At 45.2% G+C, this 22,662-nt stretch overlaps 2 protein-coding genes across 5 annotated transcripts in view; one reads left to right on the top strand and one right to left on the bottom strand.

The window, feature by feature from the left end:
* Positions 1 to 4,231, bottom strand: part of LOC137532571 (UPF0711 protein C18orf21 homolog) — a 61,757-nt gene extending 57,526 nt beyond the window's left edge. Inside the window, exon 1 of one of the 3 annotated variants that reach the window (XM_068253222.1) lies at positions 3,845 to 4,231. The gene's annotated coding sequence lies outside the window, so the exon portion shown is untranslated. Of the gene's footprint in view, positions 1 to 3,839 lie in introns of all 3 variants that reach the window. The other 2 variants (XM_068253221.1, XM_068253220.1) reach the window with 2 other exon arrangements.
* Positions 3,987 to 22,662, top strand: part of POLR3GL (RNA polymerase III subunit GL) — a 34,845-nt gene continuing 16,169 nt past the window's right edge. The window contains exons 1-3 of one of the 2 annotated variants that reach the window (XM_068253226.1): positions 3,987 to 4,392; positions 6,969 to 7,127; positions 11,439 to 11,568. In XM_068253226.1, the coding sequence (XP_068109327.1) occupies positions 7,008 to 7,127; positions 11,439 to 11,568 (250 nt within the window). In that variant the 5' untranslated portion in view covers positions 3,987 to 4,392; positions 6,969 to 7,007. Of the gene's footprint in view, positions 4,398 to 6,968; positions 7,128 to 11,438; positions 11,569 to 22,662 lie in introns of both variants that reach the window. The other variant, XM_068253225.1, reaches the window with a different exon arrangement.

Genomic DNA, 22,662 nt, shown 5'->3' with positions numbered 1-22,662 from the left:
CTGTGGGTGGTCGGCAAGTGGTTAAGGGGTGTCTTCATAAAAAATAAAGGCCATGCTGTGAATCCCCCATGAAGAGATTGACTAGACCAAAACCTGTCAGTTCTGTCAGATTTCTACTACCTGCTGTAAGTGACAGCAAGATGGGAGAAAATACATTTATGGCTCATTTTTAATGTGGAAGAAACATACTTCTTATTTGTATGTGTTTACATGTATTTTAAATTTTACACTTTTTCGCGATAGTGGTCCTTAAAATGCATTTTTCACATACAGGAAAAAAAAAAATAGTTTCCCACATGCAAACACACACATAGGGCTTGATTCACAAAGCGGTGCTAACTGTTAGCACGCCTGTGAAAACCCCCTTAGCACGTCTAAACAAGCTTTTCGCGCATAAAACTTTACGCGTGCAAAACTTTATGCGCATAAAACTTTACGCGCGTACTGCACAGAGCGCAGGGCGCACCGCGCGAAGTGCCCATTAAAGCATATGGGACTTAGCGCACGTAAAACTTTATGCGCGCAAAGTTAGCGCGCGATCTGATTGAGAAATCCGGTGCTAACCTACTTAGCACCCTGGTTAGCGCATCTAAAGACTTTAGACGTGCTAAGTAGGTTAGCACCGCTTTGTGAATCAAGCCCATAGTGTGCGGAAAACACATGCAGAAAAACGCAAACAGAAAACTGACAAGTGTGAGGGCTCAAACCCACTAGCAGCCTTTTCTAAGCGCTAGTGTTTTGAAAAAGCTCTTGCTAATGCAATGGTGATTTTAATAAAATCACATCGCTCAAGTGGGATCACACCCATAGCATTACATTAGCAAGAGCTTTCCTAATCACAAAGGGCTCAGAAAAGCGCTCCTGGTGGGTTCCAGGCCGACTCTTGCCTTACAATCTTTTTGTATTTGATGAGGAGATCTGCAGAATCAAAATTGTGGCCCCTAGAAAATGGTGATTGTGCAGACGGGTGAACAGTTAACAGGATTTATAAAAAAACAAAATCATGGCGCAAGTAAAGTTAAGGTGGCCACTAACGGTCCAATTTCTAGTGAAAAATCGTTCGAGCGATCAGAAATTCTGATCGGACGAAAAATTGTTCACTACACCATCAACTAACCAATCATTGCTTTCTATCTATCACGACCACCAAGAAAATCCAAATTTTCGTTCGACGAAAATTCATTCGGGCGACATTTTTTTCACTCGTTCATAATCGATTGTGTCCACCAATGGAGATTATTTACAACCAATCCGATCAGAATTTCTGATCGCTCGAACGATTTTTCGCTAGAAATTGGACCGTTAGTGGCCAGCTTTAGTAGAACCTGGGATGAACATAAATTATATGCTAACATAAGTTATACACTAAACTATCGTTACAAACCATATCAGCAGAGGAGCCCTCCTAAACATTGCCCTAATTGCCAGCTAGACACCATATACATGCACATTTTATCATTTTGAGGTTGATTCACTAACCGGCGTTAAGCCCATACCTAGTGGGCGCAAACCACGGAGTTAGGTGGTTTGCGCCCACATATCGCACACAGCAGGGCGTTCAGTGCAGTTCGCCGGTAATAGTGCGCAGTGCAACGATAACGTTGCACCCGCTGCCCTGTAAACATTGCACCCGGTGCGCCGAAAACGTCGCAACAATGCGTCGCTTCGGGGGGCTCCCGATGCACAGTTTTCGGCGCACTGGTTGCGACGTTATCGTCGCACCGCGCACTATTACCGGCACACCGCGCTGTGCACGCTGCTGTGCGCGATGTAGCTTAGCGCGGCTGTTAGTCCGCACAAAGCTACTTTTGGGGCACTAAGTGGCTTTTCACTCCAGTGCTAACACTTAGCGTCGGTTAGTGAGTCAAGCTCTTAACCTCTACGCATGTGCTTCTACTCAATATGCATACACTATCCATCAATTATATTTATTTCTTAGCACCATGACCACCATATTGCATTAAAGGAAACCTTAACTGTGGGCCCAAAAAAAAAAAATTAACTTACCTGGGGCTTTCCCAAGCCTCCTGCAGCCGTCCTGTGCCCGCGCCGGTCCTTCTGTGCCCTTCGGTCTCCCTCCGCGGCTAAGTTTAGTTTTCGGCCGACTGCCAGTTGTCCTCCGGCAAAGCGTCCTCTTCTTCCGCATTCCCCGCCGTAAAGAGCCGTAAAGGGCGTCCTGCATGACGCGTCTTGCGGACACGCTTTACGGCTCTTTACGACGGGGAATGCGGAAGAAGAGGACGCTTTGCAGGAGGACGACTGGCAGTCGGCCGAAAACGAAACTTAGCCACGGAGGGAGACCGGAGGGCACCGAAGGACCGGCGCGGGCACAGGACGGCTGCAGGAGGCTTGGGGAAGCCCCAGGTAAGGGAATTTTTTTTTGGGCCCACAGTTAAGGTTCCCTTTAAGGCAACAAATGTGCTAATATCAGGCACCCGTAGGCAGGGCTGTACAACAATACTCAGTCTCCTCTAATTTGCATATAAAATTTATGTTGATTGAAAGTACGTAACATAAAAGGCATTTCATCACTGTCAAAGCTTAGGAATTTTAAAGCTATATTAAGATGGCATCTGCTTTTGGGGAAAAAAAAACTCCTGGCCAGGAAGCTGACACTCTAAAAAAAAAAAAACTCCCGGCCTGTCATTGCATACGTGAATTCTCTGACTAGCCCCATGCCAGCCGGGTTCCAGTGTGTAGCCCTGACACCTTGCAGAAAAATGCCTCTGTCTTTTCTATATCTGATATGGAAAAGGCCAGATCCATTTTCTACAAGGGGGCAGACCTATCCACCTTCACCCAGCTGATACAGGGTTCCAGTGAAGCTTATTAACCACTTCGCATCCAGACCTTTTCCCCCCTTATGAACCAAAGCAGTTTTGACTCTTTAGCCATGTCCCTATTTAAACAGCCATAACTTTATCCTTACTCATGACACCTAAATGATCTAGGTATCGTTTTTTTCAGGACATACTAGACTTTTGATAGGGGGGTATTTTGACCCAAGAAAAAAAAAATTCTATGCATTTTAATGGGAAAAAGAGGTGGGTGCGGGGAATGAAAAATTGCATTAATCCTCAGGTTTCACCAATTCTAATAAAAAATAAAAGGTACTTATCCGTTAGCCGGGCGCATCCGGCAGGTGGCGACAAAACTCCACCAGAGTTACATCTTTCCCTACTATCCATGTCGGCCTGGAAGGGGAATAGTAATTAGCGCCACCTGCCAGATGCGCCCGGCTAACGGATAAGTACCAAATAAAAAATGCTACAGTAGATAACAAACATGCCACCAGTATTACGTCCCCCACAGATAGATAGCCAGGTGTGTCCCCAGTATCAGCCCCCCCAGTATAGCCAGATGTGTTCTCCTATATCAGCCCCCTAGTATAACCAGATGTGTTCTCCTATATCAGCCCCCCAGTATAACCAGATGTGTTCTCCTATATCAGCCCCCCAGTATAACCAGATCTGTCCCCTGTATTTGCTAGACCCCAATATAGATAGACAGATGCGCCCCTCGGAATAGGGCCTATCAATATAGCAAGATGTGTCCCTGGGATCAATGTTCCCCATTGTAGCCAGATGTGCCCCCAGGATTAGCGCCCCCTCCCCATTATAGCCAAATGTGCCCCCAGTGTTAGGTTATGGCCCACAGGACCATCAGATGTGACCCCCCCATTATTAATTCCCCACCCCAAGTTACCTAGATGTGCCCCAAAATACACCCCCCCCCCTTTCAGAACTCTGCCCCCACCCTCCATTATGGGTAGCCAGATGTGCCCCCTCCGTGGCCAGACCGATTTAAAAAAAAATGCCCCTGCAAGCGGAATATCTCACCTTACCTGGTTTCTGCGATAATCCTTCAGCCCCAGCGTTCATTCACCGCGATGCACGCAGCCCTGTGATAGTGATACCCAACACACGGGTCCCGGCTTGATGACGTCACCAAACCGGTGTGCTATGGAAAGGAGCTATTTCTGACGAGTAGTGTAAAGCGACAGAACACCTGTAATACGATTGCATAGCACAGGGAGGAGGAAGGGAGACCTGCGACCACCTAGTGCCTGGAAGGGGGCGGCGCCCAGGGCATTAGCCGCGCCTGCAAGTCTCTAGATAATAAGGCCCTTAAGGTTACTCCCAGCTCGGGCACTACATACTTCTCGTCTCCGTGGCAACTACACGCTAGCTCATAGGTTACCCCGCCCCTGGCCGGTGTAGTGACAGAATGCGCAGCCCCGCACGTACACCGGCTCATAATTGGCTGCACGAATATTGAATGACAATAGCAGGAGCCAATGCGAAAGCGAGCTAAAAATAACTCGTCTGACCGAGCTCTGACGTTATCAGTGCGTGCGAAGAAGACTGCGCTCCACGTGGGAGGAAGTATGCTGTAAGGTGAATGTGAATAAAAATAACCATAGAATAATATTAAATATACTGAGGAATTGCAGGGTGATGTTATGCAGTTTGCAGAAACCTGTCATGTAGAGCTTTATTATGTCTTGGCGCGTTTATCTTGTGTTATATAGTGTGTAGTGAGCAGAGTAGGAAAGCTATAGTGGTGTTGTGGTAGTAAGAATGCAGTGATTCTAATTCACAAAGGCATTTCTAAGAATCTCCAACATCTTAGTAAGGGGGCTTTTAGGACCACTGTAGTCCCTTACAAACTCCAATGAGTTCTGGGTCACCATGAGCTTGCTAGTTAGTCTGTCCCTCTATCTCCAGAGGTGACATAAGTGATGCAAATTATTCAATAGACCTGGACTGGATTATTTCAAAGCTATGTACTTGTTACCCTAACCTGGGTCATATTTGATCATAGTTGCTAAAAGGCTTGAGACATAAGCCTCATACACACGTAGGAGGAGAATCCCCGGGAAGAATCGGGTCTCAATCCCTCTGCCAAACATTGCTGGGCCAAGGCTGTAAGGACTCATCGCTAGCCTCTATGCTAGCAGTGTGTTTTGTTGCCTTACAAGGTAAAGGAGGCTGATGTTGCAGCACACAGGATGACAGGAGAGAAAAATGCACTCTGCCGAGTCAGTCCATCGGGCAGATCACTTGCTGATGCGCTTAGTTGGATCGGGGGCCATCGTAAATGCTAGATTCTAGGCTGAACTGGCTGCCTCGTGTGTAGCATGGGTACAAAACTTTAGTAGTACCGGTAGTTGTAAGAGTACTCCTGGTAGTTGTAAGAGCAAGAGGTTCAGTCTGAGTTTACTAATATAATAATCTCACTGCGAGGGCACAGGACGGCTGCCAGGGCTGGAGGAAGCCCTGGGTAAGTAGATTTTTTTTAATCCACCGCGGACCACCAGGGAATTCTTTTGTAGTGCAGGTTGCGAAAAAATTATTACATTAGTAGTTAATCAACTGCAGTCTCATGAAGATGACCATCTTCATGAGACTGCAGTTGATTAACTACTAATGTAATAATTTTTTCGCAACCTGCACTACAAAAGAATTCCCTGGTGGTCCGCGGTGGATTAAAAAAAAATCTACTTACCCAGGGCTTCCTCCAGCCCTGGCAGCTGTCCTGTGCCCTCGCCGCAGCTCCGGTCCACGCTGGTGGACTGGGGTCCCCTCCCGGACATAATGCCAACCTCAGCAGATCGGCATCTACTGCACCTGTGCAAGAGCCGCTGGTTGTGGCGCTGATGTCATTTGGAGTGTACTGCGGAGGTGCAGTAGTTCTGCGCCTGTGCAGTACACTCCAAATAAACATACCAGATTCCCTCTGCTTCCAGATTTCCTCCGCTAAAGCGAATCTGAACTCAGAACTTCCTCTCTGCTCTAAAAGACACACAACAGCATAATAACCTTTAAACAAAAACAATTCTTCCTGATTCATGGAAGGAGACATATTGTTAACATCCTGTGTTTTCAAATGAGCTTATCTGCCGTCTCTGCCGTGGCAGTCCTGTGACTCACATTACAACTTGTGATTCGACATAAATGAGGGGGAAATGAACAGGCTAAACTCTCTAAATACATACAGGGTGCATTTCTCTATGTTTTCTCTCTGTCCTGTGCAAGAGTTCAGGTCTAGTTAAAAGGCTATATGAGGCAATAAAAAAAAAAAAATCAGATTTACTTACATGGGGCTTCTTTCAACCCATGGAAGCCGGTGTGTCTTTCGCTGCAGCTCCAATCTCAGGCTTGACCTAGCCAAGTTAGCGACTTCTGCGTGAGTGCGCAGCTGCACAGCCGTGCGGACGGGACCCCAGAAGACTGCCTGAGAGTGGGGCTGTGGCAAGGGACACATAGGCTTCCTGGGGCTGAAGGAAGCCCCAGGTAAGTAAATTAGATTTTTTTTAATTGCCTCACATATCCTTTAAACATAAAGGAGGTAAAGGTAAACAACTTACCTCCTCTCAGGGGAAAAAAAAAATAGATCGCTCAGTCTCACCATTGTTTTTTTTTTCCCCAGAGAGGAGGCAAGTTTACCTTTTACCTCTGTTTTTAAATTATTTTATTTCAGCAAAATGAAGGAAAACCTGATAATACTCCATAAGGAAATAGGCTAGTCCAAAACTTTATGGTGAAAGGTTCAGAGCTGACAGATTATTACCACTTACTGTAAGTGACAGCTACATGGGAAAAATAATTTATAGTGCATTTAACTCTGGGACATATGTACCTCTTTACTTAGGTGTAATCGTTTCATATTTTACATAGGTTCTTTGCAGTTTTCTTAATGCTTGGCTAGAAGCACGTATATGATTGGGTAGGGCTTATGTTCCAGTTACCATGGAGACCAAATTAATGTGATTTTTCTTGTGTTCATAAGGTCACATAATGTTCAGGTGTTTTTTTTTTTTGGGGGGGGGGGGGGGGGGGTTGTGATTGTGCTTTTTTTCTATTGGAAAGGTTTTGATAACATGGTTTGTTCATTTATTCAATTAACGGAGCTCTCCGATTTCTTGAGTTAGCCTAAATAAAAAAAACTGCTTTTGTCATATGCAGGTAGAAATTTTATGCCGGTAGCCTGGTGCCAAAACAACAATGGCAGGAAGGGGCAGAGGTGGCGGCCGTGGCCAGATGTCATTCAATATTCAAGCTGTTGGCATTGGACGTGGTGAGACCCTTCCCCCGCCTACACTTCAGCCTCCCCCTTTGTTTCCTGTAAGTATATTTTTTCTTTATTTTGATAAAGCACACCTGAAGCGAGATTTAAAGGATACCCGAACTGACATTTGACATGATGAGACAGACATGTGTATGTACAGTGCTTAGCACACAAATAACTATGCTGTGTTCCTTTTTTTTCTTTCTCTGCCTAAAAGAGTTAAATATCAGGTATGCAAGTGGCTGACTCAGTCCTGACTCAGACAGGAAGTGACTACAATGTGACCCTCACTGATAAGAAATTCCAACTATAAAACACTTTCCTAGCAGAAAATGGCTTCTAAGAGCAAGACAGAGGTAAAAAAGGGGAATTTCTTATCAGTGAGGGTCACACTGTACTCACTTCCTGTCCGAGTCAGGACTGAGTCAGCCACTTGCATACCTGATATTTAACTCTTTCAGGCTGGGAAAGAAAAAAAGGAACACAGCATAATTATTTGTGTGCTAGGCAATATACAAACACATGTCTATCTGTTCATGTCACATGTCACTTCGGGTATCGTTTAAACAAAAAGTCAGATACCTATTTACAGAGAAGGCTTTAGGCTTGGGAGATGTAATCCCTGCCAATCACTCATGCCGCACGGTTCCATTGGCTCCTGACCCCGTGATTACTGTGAGCCAATCACAGTAATCACTGTTTGCAGATAGGAAAAGGACAGCTCTGGTCCTTAACCACTTTGCATCCTGGTCTGTTTCCTCCTTAAAATGAACCTCCAGACTAAAAATCCACTAAGCAGAACTGAAAAGGCTTGGTGTTTCTTTAACAGTTTCACAGCATCAGAACTTTGTTTTTCTTATAGAAGTCTCATTTTTAGCTGCATTTTTTAGCTAAGCTCCGCCCCATCAAAGAAAACTGCCCGGGCTTTTTACCCCTGATGTTGTGCAAAGCATGATGGGATTTCCTATGTTGTTTTTCACGTTGCCTAGCAACTGCGAGGGGTGATCAGGACACAGGACAGTTGGAACTGTGTCTCATGCTCCCTTTCACCTTCTTTCAAACAAAAAGATGGCTGCCCCATGAAATCACTAACATTTGCCTGTTCTTTTAAAACAGGGTGGGTAAGAGATTATATTACCTATCTATTTTAATTAACATAACTAATGTAACTTAATGACAGTGTGTTTGTTTAGGCTGAAGTTCCTCTTTAAGGCTGGTTTCAGAATGACAACCGGCATTGGGGGAGCGCTGCATGTGCGATGATTGCACCGCAATGCAAAAATTAGCCTTCATGGTTTACTGCAGCAATGCGGGGTAATCTCCCTTTTGGCAGCAAGCCAAGCAGGAACTGAGGCTCTCTAGCGCTTACTTCCTGTGGACGAAAATTGAATTGCGTGGCAGTGTATTGAAAAAATATGCGGAAAAATGTAAAAACAAGCTGCGTCGCCATAGACTTGCATGACTTCCAGTTCCCCACACGTCGCTGCGCATGTTGCCTGACAACATGCTGTTGCAGCGAATTAGGCTCTTCTGTCAGATCACGTTGCACGGTGCCAGGTATGAAATGCCCCATAGACTTTCATTGCATAGCGTTACCCTGCATCAGAACAGGGAAACCCACAGCGCCAGTGTGAATGGGGGCTCAATGAAATCTAAAGTCAATATAAAAAAATCAGTTTAACTTACCTGGAGCCCCCTGGAGTCATCCTGTGCCCACGACGTCCGTCCGAGTCCTGCTGGCGACCCCCATAAAGCTGGCTGGTCACGGCCCTCCTCACCGCGCTCTCACGGATGGGAGTGTTCTGTGCATGTGCAGTGGCTCAGTACGCAAAAATCGCTACTGTGCAGAATGCTCTCTGCAGCGGGACCGCGATCAGGGTACTCGGGGCCGCGCATGCACAGTAGCCTGCGACTGGCCGCAACTAGGGATGGCCCAGCCTTGGAGAACTCATGGAAAAGCACATGATCAGTTTGATCAGCTGATAGATTTGTAAGGCTCTGATTTGCTGGTCATAATCATGTGTTAAACCAGGACGTCTTCACAGCAAATCAGAGGCTTCCAAATCTATCAGCTGATCAAACTGATCATGTGCTTCTCCATGAGTTCTCCAAGGCTGGGCCATCTCTAGCCGCAACCAGCCAGCTTTGAGGGGGTTGCCGCTGTTCGATGGTGGGACTCCGACGGATGGCACTGCGCAGGATGACTCTTTAATTACCTATTTAATTTGCAATAACTTTCATTACTACTTACGCACTTTCTTCACAGCAAATCAGGATCCGAGATGAAAAACTAACTATAACAAGTAACTTGTCAATACATCTTATCTAAAGTTTAGATAGTTTACACAACAAATCTAGCTGCAAACACCTTCAATAGTTTATGATTATTTATTCCTGTGATAAAATGAGGGCAGCCATGTTCTGCTTGTCACATTACACGGGCTGAGGGCTGGAGATGCTATCAGCTTCCCTGTGTGTAAATTCACTCCCCTCTCCTCCTCCATCCTCCCCTCTGCCTCTGAAATCAATGGCTAGTAACCTCCTCCTGCTCCTTCCCAGACTGAGCTCCCATAAGCCCTTGCTACAGTTCCAAGGCACTCTAAAAAGCTGTGGGCGAGGCTTGTTTAGTTTATAGGGAATTCGAGTATTAAAACAAAACAAAAAAAGTATTTGGCTTGAGGAATGCCCATAAACTATATGAAAGGAACGCAAATATGCAATGAGTAAAAGTTTATCTCTGATCCACTTTAAGACACTTTGATATAGACAGTGGTATATACATAATTTTTTAATTGACAAACTAGGCTTTCTTTGGGTGCTTTTTTTCCTCAGCAATTATTTTACTTCCTATGCATTTTAAAGGGAGAAAAATAACCATTTACTCTTTGAAAATAAACAGATCCACCGTAGAAGACTTCATGTTTCATATTTTATTAATCTATTTATCCCCTTTATTTTAACACTTAAATTGTGTTGCTGGTACAATGTATGGTGAAGATATATTATTTTGAATAAAAGGTATTTTTTGATATGTCCTTTTGATAGGGAGGGGGAGGAGGGATGACAGTGCAGCACGGGCCTGAGAGGCTTTGAGAGGGTGGGGTGAGTAGGGAAACCATGGGTCTGGCCTGTGCTGAGCTGCAATAGTCCAGCACTCCAGTTTTCTCAGCGTTGCATTGGGGCAGCCATATCCTCTCTAAATAATCATCAGAGACAGCCACAACCATCAGCCTTGCATGTATAAAGAGCTGTATTGCATAGGGGTTGACCAATCAAAGGATTGTAAAATGTGGCGGCTCTTAATACAGCAAAGTCCCTAATATCCATCACCGTTGGGGATCTCCTGATGCCGGATACATTAGCTTGAGCAACTGGCCTAAAAAGCAGCAATAAATACATAACGAACCTCCAGCAACGTCTTCTAACATTCTTGTAACACCCAGTGGCTTTCTGGTGTCCTCCATGCATGGCTCTAGGCGTGTCACCTAACCATGTCAGGTCACATGACACGCCAGGCGCCGTGCACACAGACTCTGGAAAGCCACTAGAAGCAACAGGAAAGTTAGAAGACTGCACTAGAGGCTCGATAAGTATTTGAATCCCTGTAAAACCCCCAAAACACAGTCCCTGTTATCAGAGGCGCACTCTAGCCATTTTGTCACTCCAGGCGAGAAAACCTGTGGTTGACTTGTGCCTCTGCCTGCTGCCTCTCTCATACAGTTCTCCTCTTCACTCGCAGCTTGTTTGTAGCTCTTCAGTCTCCCCTCAGGTTTCAGCTCAGAGTCAGCCCCTCAGCGACTACTTGTTTGCTGCCGTGTCCTAATCTGGGCAGGGGGATGCAGGAGGCATGCCACTCTTTCCACTTTGCCTGCCTGGAGCCTCGAAATTCTGTCTGGCGGGGGCGGAGTTTGAGGTGGGCCAAGGGCAGACAGCCACACACAGGCAGTAAACAGACACTGTGGTGTGCCTATGGCTGATAAGAAAGCCAGGAAGGGGTGGCCTAAGAAGCGGGACAAAGCATGTTTGCTCTGTCTCTATTGGCCAGGTGCGCATGATGGGCATGTCGCCCCAGGCAACCGCCTGTAGCGTCTATGTCTTTAGCTGGCCTTGCTCATTATCCCCTCAGGCATGCCACTTAGTTGAGGCTTCCATTTCAGATAGCGGGGACTTCACTGCACCAGTATTTCCCAAAGCTTATGCAGTGGTTGCCTGGTGCAGCTGACAACCCACAATAAGTAAAATTTCATGTGTCATCAGGCTTATTCCATAACCAAAGGGTAGTATACCGGCTGGAACTTTACACTTGGGACCCTTTTCTTTGTGTCTATCAGTTGGAATTTAATTTCGCTGCTCTTCTTTTGTACCAGGCCTTGGATTTTAAACCCGTTCCCCTGCAGACTGGAGAAGAGGTGGAGTATATGTTGGCGCTGAAACAGGAGCTTAGAGGTGCTATGAAGGGCCTCCCTTACTACATTAAACCAGCTGCACCAAAGAAAGGTACCTCTATCTCTGACATTGTGTTATCTTACAAACACGGAGATAAAGTAGTCCCCTTAGTGTCACTAATAAATATAATACTCAAGCCAAGGTAGTGCAAAAAAAAATATTTTTTATATATAAGTTCCTTTATTTAAACAGCATCATAGTTTAAAAACATCTAAAAACACAAGGATCCCTTGGCCTCTTGCCATCCATATATTCCTTTGTACTGTAATACAATATCTTAGTAGATCCACTCAGAAACAATGGGTCCCAGGGTTGTCGGCACTCCGAACCAATGTACTAAGAAATAATGATAAAACCTGCTACTCATAGGTCAGTAACAGAATATAGAGTATTGGTATAAAACTCGGTGTTGCCGACAAATCAGGGAGTCAGATAAACAAACACTTTAAATTGATTGCTGCTGGTTAAGCATGTGCAAAATACAAGTAAATGAAGTACTGTGTAGTACAATATAAAGTATTTCCATAGCATAAAAGGTGCATATACAATAAATATGTGCCAACAATGGGTAAAGTGCAAATATCATGTCCAAATAGGACTCAAACATAGCCAGGAATAGTGCATACAAGTAAAAAGTGATAAACCAGAACCAGTGTGAAGAAAAACGGAATCCAGTGATGAGCAGTGAAAGAAGGAGAAATGCAGAGGAAAATCCACGTGTGTAAGGCAAAAAACCAGCGCAGGGTAGAAGAGTAATAAAGGCGTTAAGTGGAATAGCAGAATTCACATGGCATCTGAGCAGAGCTTACAGATGCCATGTGAATTCTGCTATTCCACTTAACGCCTTTATTACTCTTCTACCCTGCGCTGGTTTTTTGCCTTACACACGTGGATTTTCCTCTGCATTTCTCCTTCTTTCACTGCTCATCACTGGATTCCGTTTTTCTTCACACTGGTTCTGGTTTATCACTTTTTACTTGTATGCACTATTCCTGGCTATGTTTGAGTCCTATTTGGACATGATATTTGCACTTTACCCATTGTTGGCACATATTTATTGTATATGCACCTTTTATGCTATGGAAATACTTTATATTGTACTACACAGTACTTCATTTACTTGTATTTTGCACATGCTTAACCAGCAGCAATCAATTTAAAGTGTTTGTTTATCTGACTCCCTGATTTGTCGGCAACACCGAGTTTTATACCAATACTCTATATTCTGTTACTGACCTATGAGTAGCAGGTTTTATCATTATTTCTTAGTACATTGGTTCGGAGTGCCGACAACCCTGGGACCCATTGTTTCTGAGTGGATCTACTAAGATATTGTATTACAGTACAAAGGAATATATGGATGGCAAGAGGCCAAGGGATCCTTGTGTTTTTAGATGTTTTTAAACTATGATGCTGTTTAAATAAAGGAACTTATATATAAAAAATAATTTTTTTTGCACTACCTTGGCTTGAGTATTATATTTATTAGTGACACTAAGGGGACTACTTTATCTCCGTGTTTGTAAAATTACTAGTCTTTTTGGATCGTCGATCCTAGTCCCTAATGACATATGTGTGTTCCATACAGGACATTGCTGTCAGTAGATTGAATTAGACAGTGATCTTTGGGCTCATTTTTTGAAAAAATAATATGACATTGTGTTATCTTCACAGACCGCTGTCACATTGCCAGGAAAACTCTGTACAGTTCAGTCTCTGTCTTACAAACGACCTCAAAATTTGAAATTTTAATTCCGTGGGAACAAGTCAAAAACCATTTTCAAAAAGACCTTGTCGTTTTAGAGAAAATAGATTTTAAATAATTTAAAGAAAATATTTTGTAAACTGGCAAAATTACATTTTGCTGTGGAACAATGTGGGCACAGGGGGACAGAGGTGAAACAGAGAGGGACACTGAGGGCACAGGGGGAGAGAGCAATACACTGAGGGCACAGGGGTGCAGAGTTGACATAGAGGGGTAAATTGAGGGCACAGGGGAACAGAGGTGACATAGAAGGGTACACTGAGGGCATAGGGGGACAGAGGTGACATAGAGGGGTACACTGAGGGCACAGGGGTGCAGAGTTGACATAGAGGGGTAAACTGAGGGCACAGGGGAACAGAGGTGACATAGAAGGGTACACTGAGGGCATAGGGGACAGAGGTGACATAGAGGGGTACACTGAGGGCACATGGGGAAAGAGGTGACATAGAGGGGTACACTGAGGGCACATGGGGAAAGAGGTGACATAGAGGGGTACACTGAGGGCACAGGGAAACGGAGGTGACATAGAGGGGTACATTGAGGGCACAGGGGAACGGCGGTGACATAGAGGGGTACACTGAGGGCATAGGGTGGCGTAGTGGTTAGCTCTCTCGCCTTGCAGCCCTGGGTCCCTGGTTCGAATCCCAGCCAGGGCACTATCTGCAAAGAGTTTGTAAGTTCTCTCCATGTCTGCGTGGGTTTCCTCCGGGCACTCCGGTTTCCTCCCACATTCCAAAAACATACGGATAAGTTAATTGGCTCCCCCTAAAAATTGGCCCTAGACTACAGTACTTACACTACACAATATAGACATATGGCAATGGTAGGGATTAGATTGTGAGCTCCTTTGAGGGACAGTTAGCGACAAGATATATATATATATATATATACACACACACACACACACACACACACACACACACACACACACACACACACACACACACACACACACACACACACACACACACACACACACACACACACACACACACACACACACACACACACACACACACACACACACACACACACACACACACACACACACACACACACACACACTGTACAGCGCTGCGTAATATGTCGGCGCTATATAAAATACTAAATAATAATAATTATAGGGGGACAGAGGTGACACAGAGGGGTACACTGAGGGCACAGGGTCACAGAGGTGACATAGAGGGGTACACTGAGGGCACAGGGGAACGGAGGTGACATAGAGGGGTACACTGAGGGCACAGGGGGACAGAGGTGACATAGAGGGGTACCCTGAGGGCACAGGGGGATAGAGGGGGATAGAGTGATACACTGAGGGCACAGGGGGACAGGTGAAACAGAGGGGGGCACTGAAGGCACGGGACAGAGGTGACATAGAGGGGTACCTTGAGGGGACAGAGGTGACATAGAGGGGTACTCTGAGGGAACAGAGGTGACACTGAGGGAACAGAGGTGACACAGAGGGGTACACTGAGGGAACAGAGGTGGCACAGTGGTACACCAATGGCAAAAAGGGACATGGGTGACACAGAGGAGGAGGACACTAAAGGCGAAGGGGGGGAAGGGCATAGAGGAGGTACAGGGGACAGAGATGGCACAGTGTTTCGACTTATGCAATGATTCAGGTTAAGAAAGAACCTACAGTCCCTATCTCATTTGTTAACCAGGGACTTGGGTCAGGATCAGCTCGATAGCATGCTGGTAAAGCTGTTATCTTTGATGTGGGATTTGAGCCTTTGAAGAGGGTTTAGATCCCGGCTCAGTATAGAAAACAGTAAGGAGTCTTTGGGCAAGACTCACTAATAATCCTGCTTGCCCATCGAGCTCGCCTTTAGTGGCTGCAGCTCTGGCATGGAGAAAAGTCAGCCAGGAGTGAATTATAAATGTTCCGTGTCTTGTCTTGATATAATAAAGACAACTGGCTAAGTTACATAAAGGCAGGTTATGCATACTTTTTACCATGGCACTACCTGAAATATTTGATTGCTGTAGGTGGAGAGTTCATATTTGGATTTTCATTTTGTACAGTGGTTCCTATGTTATCTGGAAACCACAGTATTGGCATTTTGTTTGAAATAGGTCTCAGTTCCTTCTTCATGCCCAAAGATCTAAAAAGCAGATGAATACCTTAGCTGTCCAGTCTGTTTTTTTTGTTTGGTTCTGCACTTAAATCTAAGGGTACATACACACATCCAATTTTGATTGGCCAAATATTAACCAATTTTACCATATCTATGTAGAATGAGAGTCATCAGACAATGAGGACTATGAATGGATTGTGTAGGTAAGCTTTCATAGTACATGGTATTGGCAAGTCAAAATTGCATGTGTGTATTCCTCCCAAGTGTACTTAAAGTGGATTCGAGGTGAACTTTTGCTCATTGCATACCGGTAATTGTGTTCCTTTCCTATTGTTTATAGGGCATTCCTCAAGCCAAATACTTTTTTTTGTTTTAATACTCTAATTCCCTATAAACTAAACACGCCACGCCCACAGGTTTTCAGAGAGCCTTGGCAGTAGCAAGGGCTCATGGGAGCTCAGTCTGGGCAAGAGGAGGAGGTGTTACTAGCCATTGATTTCAGAGGCAGGAGGGAGGAGGGGGGATTAGGTTTTTTTCACAGGCTGAGTGCTCAAGATACAGATAAGCCTGCCTCTAGGTAATGTTTACAAACAACATGGCTGCTGTCGTATCACAGGAAGAAATAATCATTTTCTATTAAAGCTGTTTGCAGCTAGATTTGCTGTGTAAACAATCTAAAGTTTAGATAAGATATATAGACAAGTTACTTGTTATAGTTAGTTTTTCATCTCGGATCCACTTTAAAGAGGAATTTCATCCCAATCAGTAGCTGATACCCCCTTGCAAGGGTGAAGTCTATGAAGACTTGCACACTTCACGCGACAACAGTACCTAAATTGCCACAATGTCGACACAAAGGCTGCAGCGCATTACCACATGAAACACACTTACGTATGGATCATGCAGTATTGCAAGTCAATGGGCGACGCAGGCAATGTGAACAATGGAAGTGCGGCGTACACACGGAGTGACGGGAATCCCAGTGACCTACTTCCTGCCCAGCTGGGAGCAGGTCACTAACCAGGGGGCGGACCTATGCATATGGCGCTGGGTCATAAGGAGGCTGATTTATACAGTGCGTGTATCCCACAGGGATACAAGTGTCACAGTGCTTTGCTGATCACCGGCAATCAGCAAAACGCTGCAGCAAAGCGCCCTGGTGTGAATGGGCCCTAAGAGCAGCCTGTACACTGTGTACACCTGGACTGCTGCAGCTGCACATCACTGGTGTGCCAGATTCCCCTGCCAGTGCCTGCTCTCTGCAATCTTCCACTTGCAAAGAAGTAGCTGTTAAAGTGACACTGAAGCGAAAAAAAATATATAATATAATGAATTGTATGTGTAGTACGGATAATTAATAGAACATTAGTAGCAAAGAAAATAGTCTCTTTTTTTTTTTTTTTTTTTGCAGTTATATAGTTTTTTTTTTTTTTTTTTTTTTTTTATAACATTGCATCATTCTCTAATATTTGCAATTTACACACTACACTCAGCTTTCTAAATTATTCCAAACAGCAGGCTAGTGAACTTTTGAACTTGACTCTGCAGAAAAATGAAATACAGGGACAGAAACTTGAGATAATTGGCTTCAGAAGACAGAGCTCTCTTTGACTTTAAAAGTTGGAGCTCAGATAACAACTGGAGCTTCGTAACTCTTCCTGTACTGGAAAAAATATTAGACTCCTATCTGTGCTGCTAATGTTTTATTTCCTAGATGTAGTTTCACTTCAGATTACCTTTAAAGCGACCTGAACTCAGAACTTACTCTCTGCTCGAAAAGATAAGCAACGGTATAACAACCTTTACAGAAAAATATTTATTTGTTGCAGCCCACAGAACTCCTGCAATAAATCTGAAGTGTATCTACTTCCTGCTTTCATGGAAGCAGACATATAGTTCACATCTTGTGTTTACCAGTTAGCTCTCTGCCGTGGCAGGAGCTGACACAGCTGAGTAGATCAAATAACAACTTGTGATTGGTCACAGATGAGGGGGAATTAGACAGGCTAAACTCTCTAAAAATATGCAAGAGTGTATTTCTCTATGTTTTTCTTATGTCCAGTGCAAGCGTTCAGGTCCACTTTAACCCTCTGGGGGATAATCCCGAGCTGAGCTCGGGGTAAGCCGCCACAGAGGATTTCTCAGGCCCTGGTGGGCCAATTTGCATAATTTTTTTTTTGTTGCACGCTGCTAGCACTTTGCTAGCTGCGTCTATATACCGATCGCCGCCGCTCCGCGCTGATTCGCCGCTACTCGCCGTGCCACGCCGCTCCCCCCCCCCCCAAGACCCCGTGCGCAGCCTGGTCAATCAGTGCCAGGCAGCGCTGAGGGGTGGATCAGGACTCCCTCTGACGTCACAACATCGTTGACGACGATGACGTCATCCCGATCATCGCCATGGCGACGGGGGAAGCCAAACAGGAAATCCCGTTCTGAACGGGATTTCCTGTTTGCTTTGATTGCCGGAGGCGATCGGAGGGGGTGGGGGGATGCCGCTGCTCAGCGGCTATCATGTAGCTAGTGCTAGGCTAGCTACATGATTAAAAAAAAATAATAATTAAAAAAAAAATGTGCTGCGCCGCCCCCTGGTGATATTATTGTATCCCCCAGGAGGTTAAAGAAAACCTGTAACAGAAAAAAGTTCCCCTGGGGAGTACTTCCCCCGGGATCCTATCGAGATTTTCCCCGCCCTCCTCTGTCCCACGGTGGTGTCACTTCGGAGGAGCACAGCAAGACCACCGTGGGACGGGGGAAGCCTCGATAGGATCCAGAGGCTTCGTCCTCCCGAGTTGAGTACCCACCAGGGGAACTTTTTTTTTGTGAAAGAGTCTCTTTAAAGAGAAGTAATGACAAAAATTCTGCCAACTTGCCAACATTCTCTACAGCTCTGTACATTAAAGTGGATCCGAGATGAACTTTTACTCATTGCATATTTGTGTTTCTTTCATACAGTTTATAGGTCATTTCTCAAGCCAAATACTTTTTTGTTTTTGTTTTAATACTCTAATTCCCTATAAACTAAATAAGCCCCACCCACAGTTTTCAGAGAGCCTTGGCAGTAGCAAGGGCTCATGGGAGCTCAGTCTGGGCAGGAGGAGGGGAGGTATTACTAGCCAGAGATTTCAGAGGCAGAGGGAAGGAGGAAGGAGGAGGGGGGATTAGCTTTTTTTCAGTCTGAGTGCTGATGGTGCAGATAAGCCTGCCTCTGTGTAATGCTTACAAACAACATGGCTGCTGTCATTGTATCACAGGAAGAAATAATCATATTCTATTAAAGCAGTATGCAGACAGATTTGCTGTTTAAACCATCTAAACTGTACATAAGATATATAGACAAGTTACTTGTTATAGTTAGTTTTTCATCTCGGATCCGCTTTAAGTAAAGGGAGTAGTTTACAAACCAGCAGGAAGGATTGACAGAGTATGACAAAGTAACACCCTGCCCAAAAGAGCTTAAGATCCAGGGGGTGGTGAAGCATGAGATGCAATGGCTACGGGAGACGGGAGCAGCTGCATGGTGGGAGTTAGTTGCTAGGTAATAAGTGTAGGCAGATTTGAAAAGATAGATTTTGAGGTCTTGTTTTGAACTAGGTAAAAGCAAGGGCAAGCCTAATAGGAGAGACAAGAAAGGGTTTCCGAGAAGCTGTTTAAAAAAAAAAAAAAAAAAAAAAAACATTGTTATTATTATTATGTATTTTTGTAGCACAGACATCTTACACAAGTCAGGTAAAAAGGGCGTTGTGCAGCTGGCAAGATTTGGGTGCTGTACCGTGAATTACAGCTACGGCAAAAGACAGAGCCCAAAAACATTGTAATTCGGCTAGAGCAGGATCATCTACCAGGCAACCTAGGCAGGTGCCTGGGGCCTAGTGGATGTCAGGGGGTCCACCTGCCACCTTCTCTGACCTCTCTCCACTTTAGCTTACCAAAAGGACCACAAGGGGCCCCCAAATCTACTACCTTGCCTAGGGCTCCAATACATCTTAATCCATCTCTGAATTCGGCCACCAGCAATACCTGGATGCCGAATCTCATCTTACCCCACTGAAGTACGGTTTTGAGGGGGAATATTAATCGATGCCGCTGGGAAAATTTTCCACAGCATAGTGAATGTTTTTCGGCTTCACCCTGCGCCTAAATTTTCCGGCACCTTCATTGCGTTTACACCTTCTGCAATGCGTTACAGAGGATATAGGCATGTCACTAAGTTGATGACATAATCCCTACCATGGGCACACTCTTGTCCCTATTAGACTAAAGTCAGTTTTATATGTTTTGGGATGTGGGAGGAGACTAGAGTGCCTGGATTGAACCCACGTAGACCTGGGGAGAACATACAAGCTCCATGCAGATAGTGCCCTTGCCCACATGTGAACTGTGGGGACTCTAGTGCTGCAAGGCAAGAGTGATAATTACTATGCCATCGTGTTGCGGGTGAGGGAGGATGCAGCAGCCGGGCGGGTGAGGGAGGGTGCAGCAGCCGGGCGGGCGAGGGAGGGTGCAGAAGCCGGGCGGGCGAGGGAGGGTGCAGAAGCCGGGCGGGCGAGGGAGGGTGCAGCAGCCGGGCGGGCGAGGGAGGGTGCAGCAGCCGGGCGGGCGAGGGAGGGTGCAGCAGCCGGGCGGGCGAGGGAGGGTGCAGCAGCCGGGCGGGCGAGGGAGGGTGCAGCAGCCGGGGGTGAGGGAGGATGCAGCAGCCGGGGGTGAGGGAGGATGCAGCAGCCGGGCGGGTGAGGGAGGATGCAGCAGCCGGGCGGGTGAGGGAGGATGCAGCAGCCGGGCGGGTGAGGGAGGATGCAGCAGCCGGGCGGGTGAGGGAGGATGCAGCAGCCGGGCGGGTGAGGGAGGATGCAGCAGCCGGGCGGGTGAGGGAGGATGCAGCAGCCGGGCGGGTGAGGGAGGATGCAGCAGCCGGGCGGGTGAGGGAGGATGCAGCAGCCGGGCGGGTGAGGGAGGATGCAGCAGCCGGGCGGGTGAGGGAGGGTGCAGCAGCCGGGCGGGTGAGGGAGGGTGCAGCAGCCGGGCGGGTGAGGGAGGGTTGAAAACGTACCCAGGCGTCTTCTTCATTGCAGCCAGGCAATGAGAGGGTTTCTACCAGGCTTCTGTCTTCCGCATCATGCGACTACAAATAATATAACTATAACAAATGTTATAGACAGGTGGCCATTTACAATCTGGTCATTCAAATCAAATTAAAATATCACTTTTAAGTGATCCACAACATTAACAGGTCCAAACTGTTCATACTATCAAAACCAGGTGTGATCATATGTTTGTAAAAAAAAAAAAAAAAAACCACCACGCCAACCAAACATTTTTTTTTATCTTCGTTTAAAACATTTTTTTTATTGAAATATATAAAGTACAAACAGAGCATAGCAATGGTATACCCGGCAAGGGGAAAAGTTCTCATGAATAAGCTATACAAAGAATTAGCATAAGGTAATAACATAAACTAGAACATCAACATGTATAAACAGTGTAGTCACTATACATCATGTATGGTGGAGATAGTAGGTACCAGAAGGCAATAGAGACAAAGACCCATAGCCAATATCCAAGGGACCTGGTATGTCAGGTAGTATACATTTTTTTTTGCTTTAAAATCCCTGGCATGTAATGTTGGCTGGCTTTCTATGCAAAAAGCGGTTCAATTAATTTTCATGAAATGTTTGGCTGTAACTTACCAAAATGTGTCAAGCAAGGGTCTAGTATACATTTTGGGTATATTAAAAGTTTTACACACAAAAACATGTCAAAAAGTAAATTAAAGGATCACTACAGCGTAAAAAGTGAGTCGACATGTTTTGGACTAGTGCATCTCCTTATGGGAGATTCTCAGGGTTTTCTTTGTTTTCAAAAGCATTTCCTGATTGGCAGTTTAACTGCCAAAACAGTAAGATACCAGCCAGCCTCCCTACTTACTAGCACACCATTTTATCTGTTAGGGCTAGTTCACATTTGGAGTGCTAATCGCGATTGCGTAAATACATGTTGTGTTTTTAGGGCCCTTTTCCACTACCCTGCGATTTGTGATTTGATTCTGATCGCAAATCGCAAGGTACATTAAACGAATGGAAACTGCAGCAGCAATTTCCATTAGTGTGATCCGACTGCGATGCGATTTTGGTCAAAACGCAATTGTTGTCCTGCTGCGTTTTGGATGCGATTGAGCTTTACTATACTGAGTATAGTAGCGCAATCGCATTTCATAGTGGAAAAGAGCCCTAACCGCAATTTGCGCTTGTGATTCCCATTCAATAGAAAGAGAATCACCATGCGATCGTCCCCAAAGTGTTGCGTGCAGCACGTTTGCGATTGATGGCAAACGCTGCAGTGAGAATGTATCCATAGGGCATACATTAGCAGAAGCGCTTTGCTAATTGCGGGTGATCAGCAAAGCATTGCAAAAGCGCCCAGTGTAAACTAGCCCTTAGACTTGGCAACTGCCATTGAGGAAATGCTTTTGAAAAAAAAAACACCCATAGAATCCCCCATGAGGAGATGGTCTAGTCCACAACCTGTCAGTTCTGTCAAATTTGAACTGCTTACGTTTTTCATTGTAGTGGTCCTTTAAATTTCTTTTTCTCTTTCTGCCAGGCTACAATTTCCCCACTTCTCAGCTTTTTGGTAGAAAACACGCATTTTTTCACAATAAAATTTACATTCTGGTGCAATTTTTTGTATCTAGAGCATGTGAAAATTCACAAGCGAGTGCAAATTTTAATGCGATGAACGAATGCTGGGAAAAAATGGAACCCTGTCTTAGAACTGCTGGATGAGCCTGACTCGTCCGTACCTTTTTCAGCTATTTTTCCCTGGACGAGATCCATACCGCCGGGGAGGTTAAAGAAATGCTCGATAATGCTATTGTTCAGAATTCATTGGGTCCATCAACTTCTTTGTTTCCATACTATTCAAACTGAATGATCTGATCGAAATTGGCTTGTTCACTAAACATCACACTGTTTGGTCTATTTTGAAGAAACATATTTGCTATAAATGGCTAGTAGCAGGCTGATTTTACATACAGAATGCACTGAGATTCCTATATAGTAAAATGCTGATTCCCCCACTACCACCACCTTGGTACAAGTGAAAGATCAATCTGCTTCTGACAAGCGTCTAGCATCTTCTTAATATAGGCCAGTGCCCAGCGGCAGTGATTAATTACCAGACCCCACAACGCCATCTGTCTAAGGAGAGGAGGCTGAGTGTCTCCACTGTTGAGTAGGCCTCACAGGCTCATATGAAGACAGTATTGAAGATCTTAGAGTCTATTAGCTCTTTTGAGAATAAGGA

Source organism: Hyperolius riggenbachi, chromosome 9, assembly GCF_040937935.1.
Source record: "Hyperolius riggenbachi isolate aHypRig1 chromosome 9, aHypRig1.pri, whole genome shotgun sequence".
NCBI classification, from domain to species: domain Eukaryota; kingdom Metazoa; phylum Chordata; class Amphibia; order Anura; family Hyperoliidae; genus Hyperolius; species Hyperolius riggenbachi.
The sequence above is the reverse complement of the archived record's forward strand: the minus strand, read 5'-3'. Positions and strand labels throughout refer to the sequence as shown.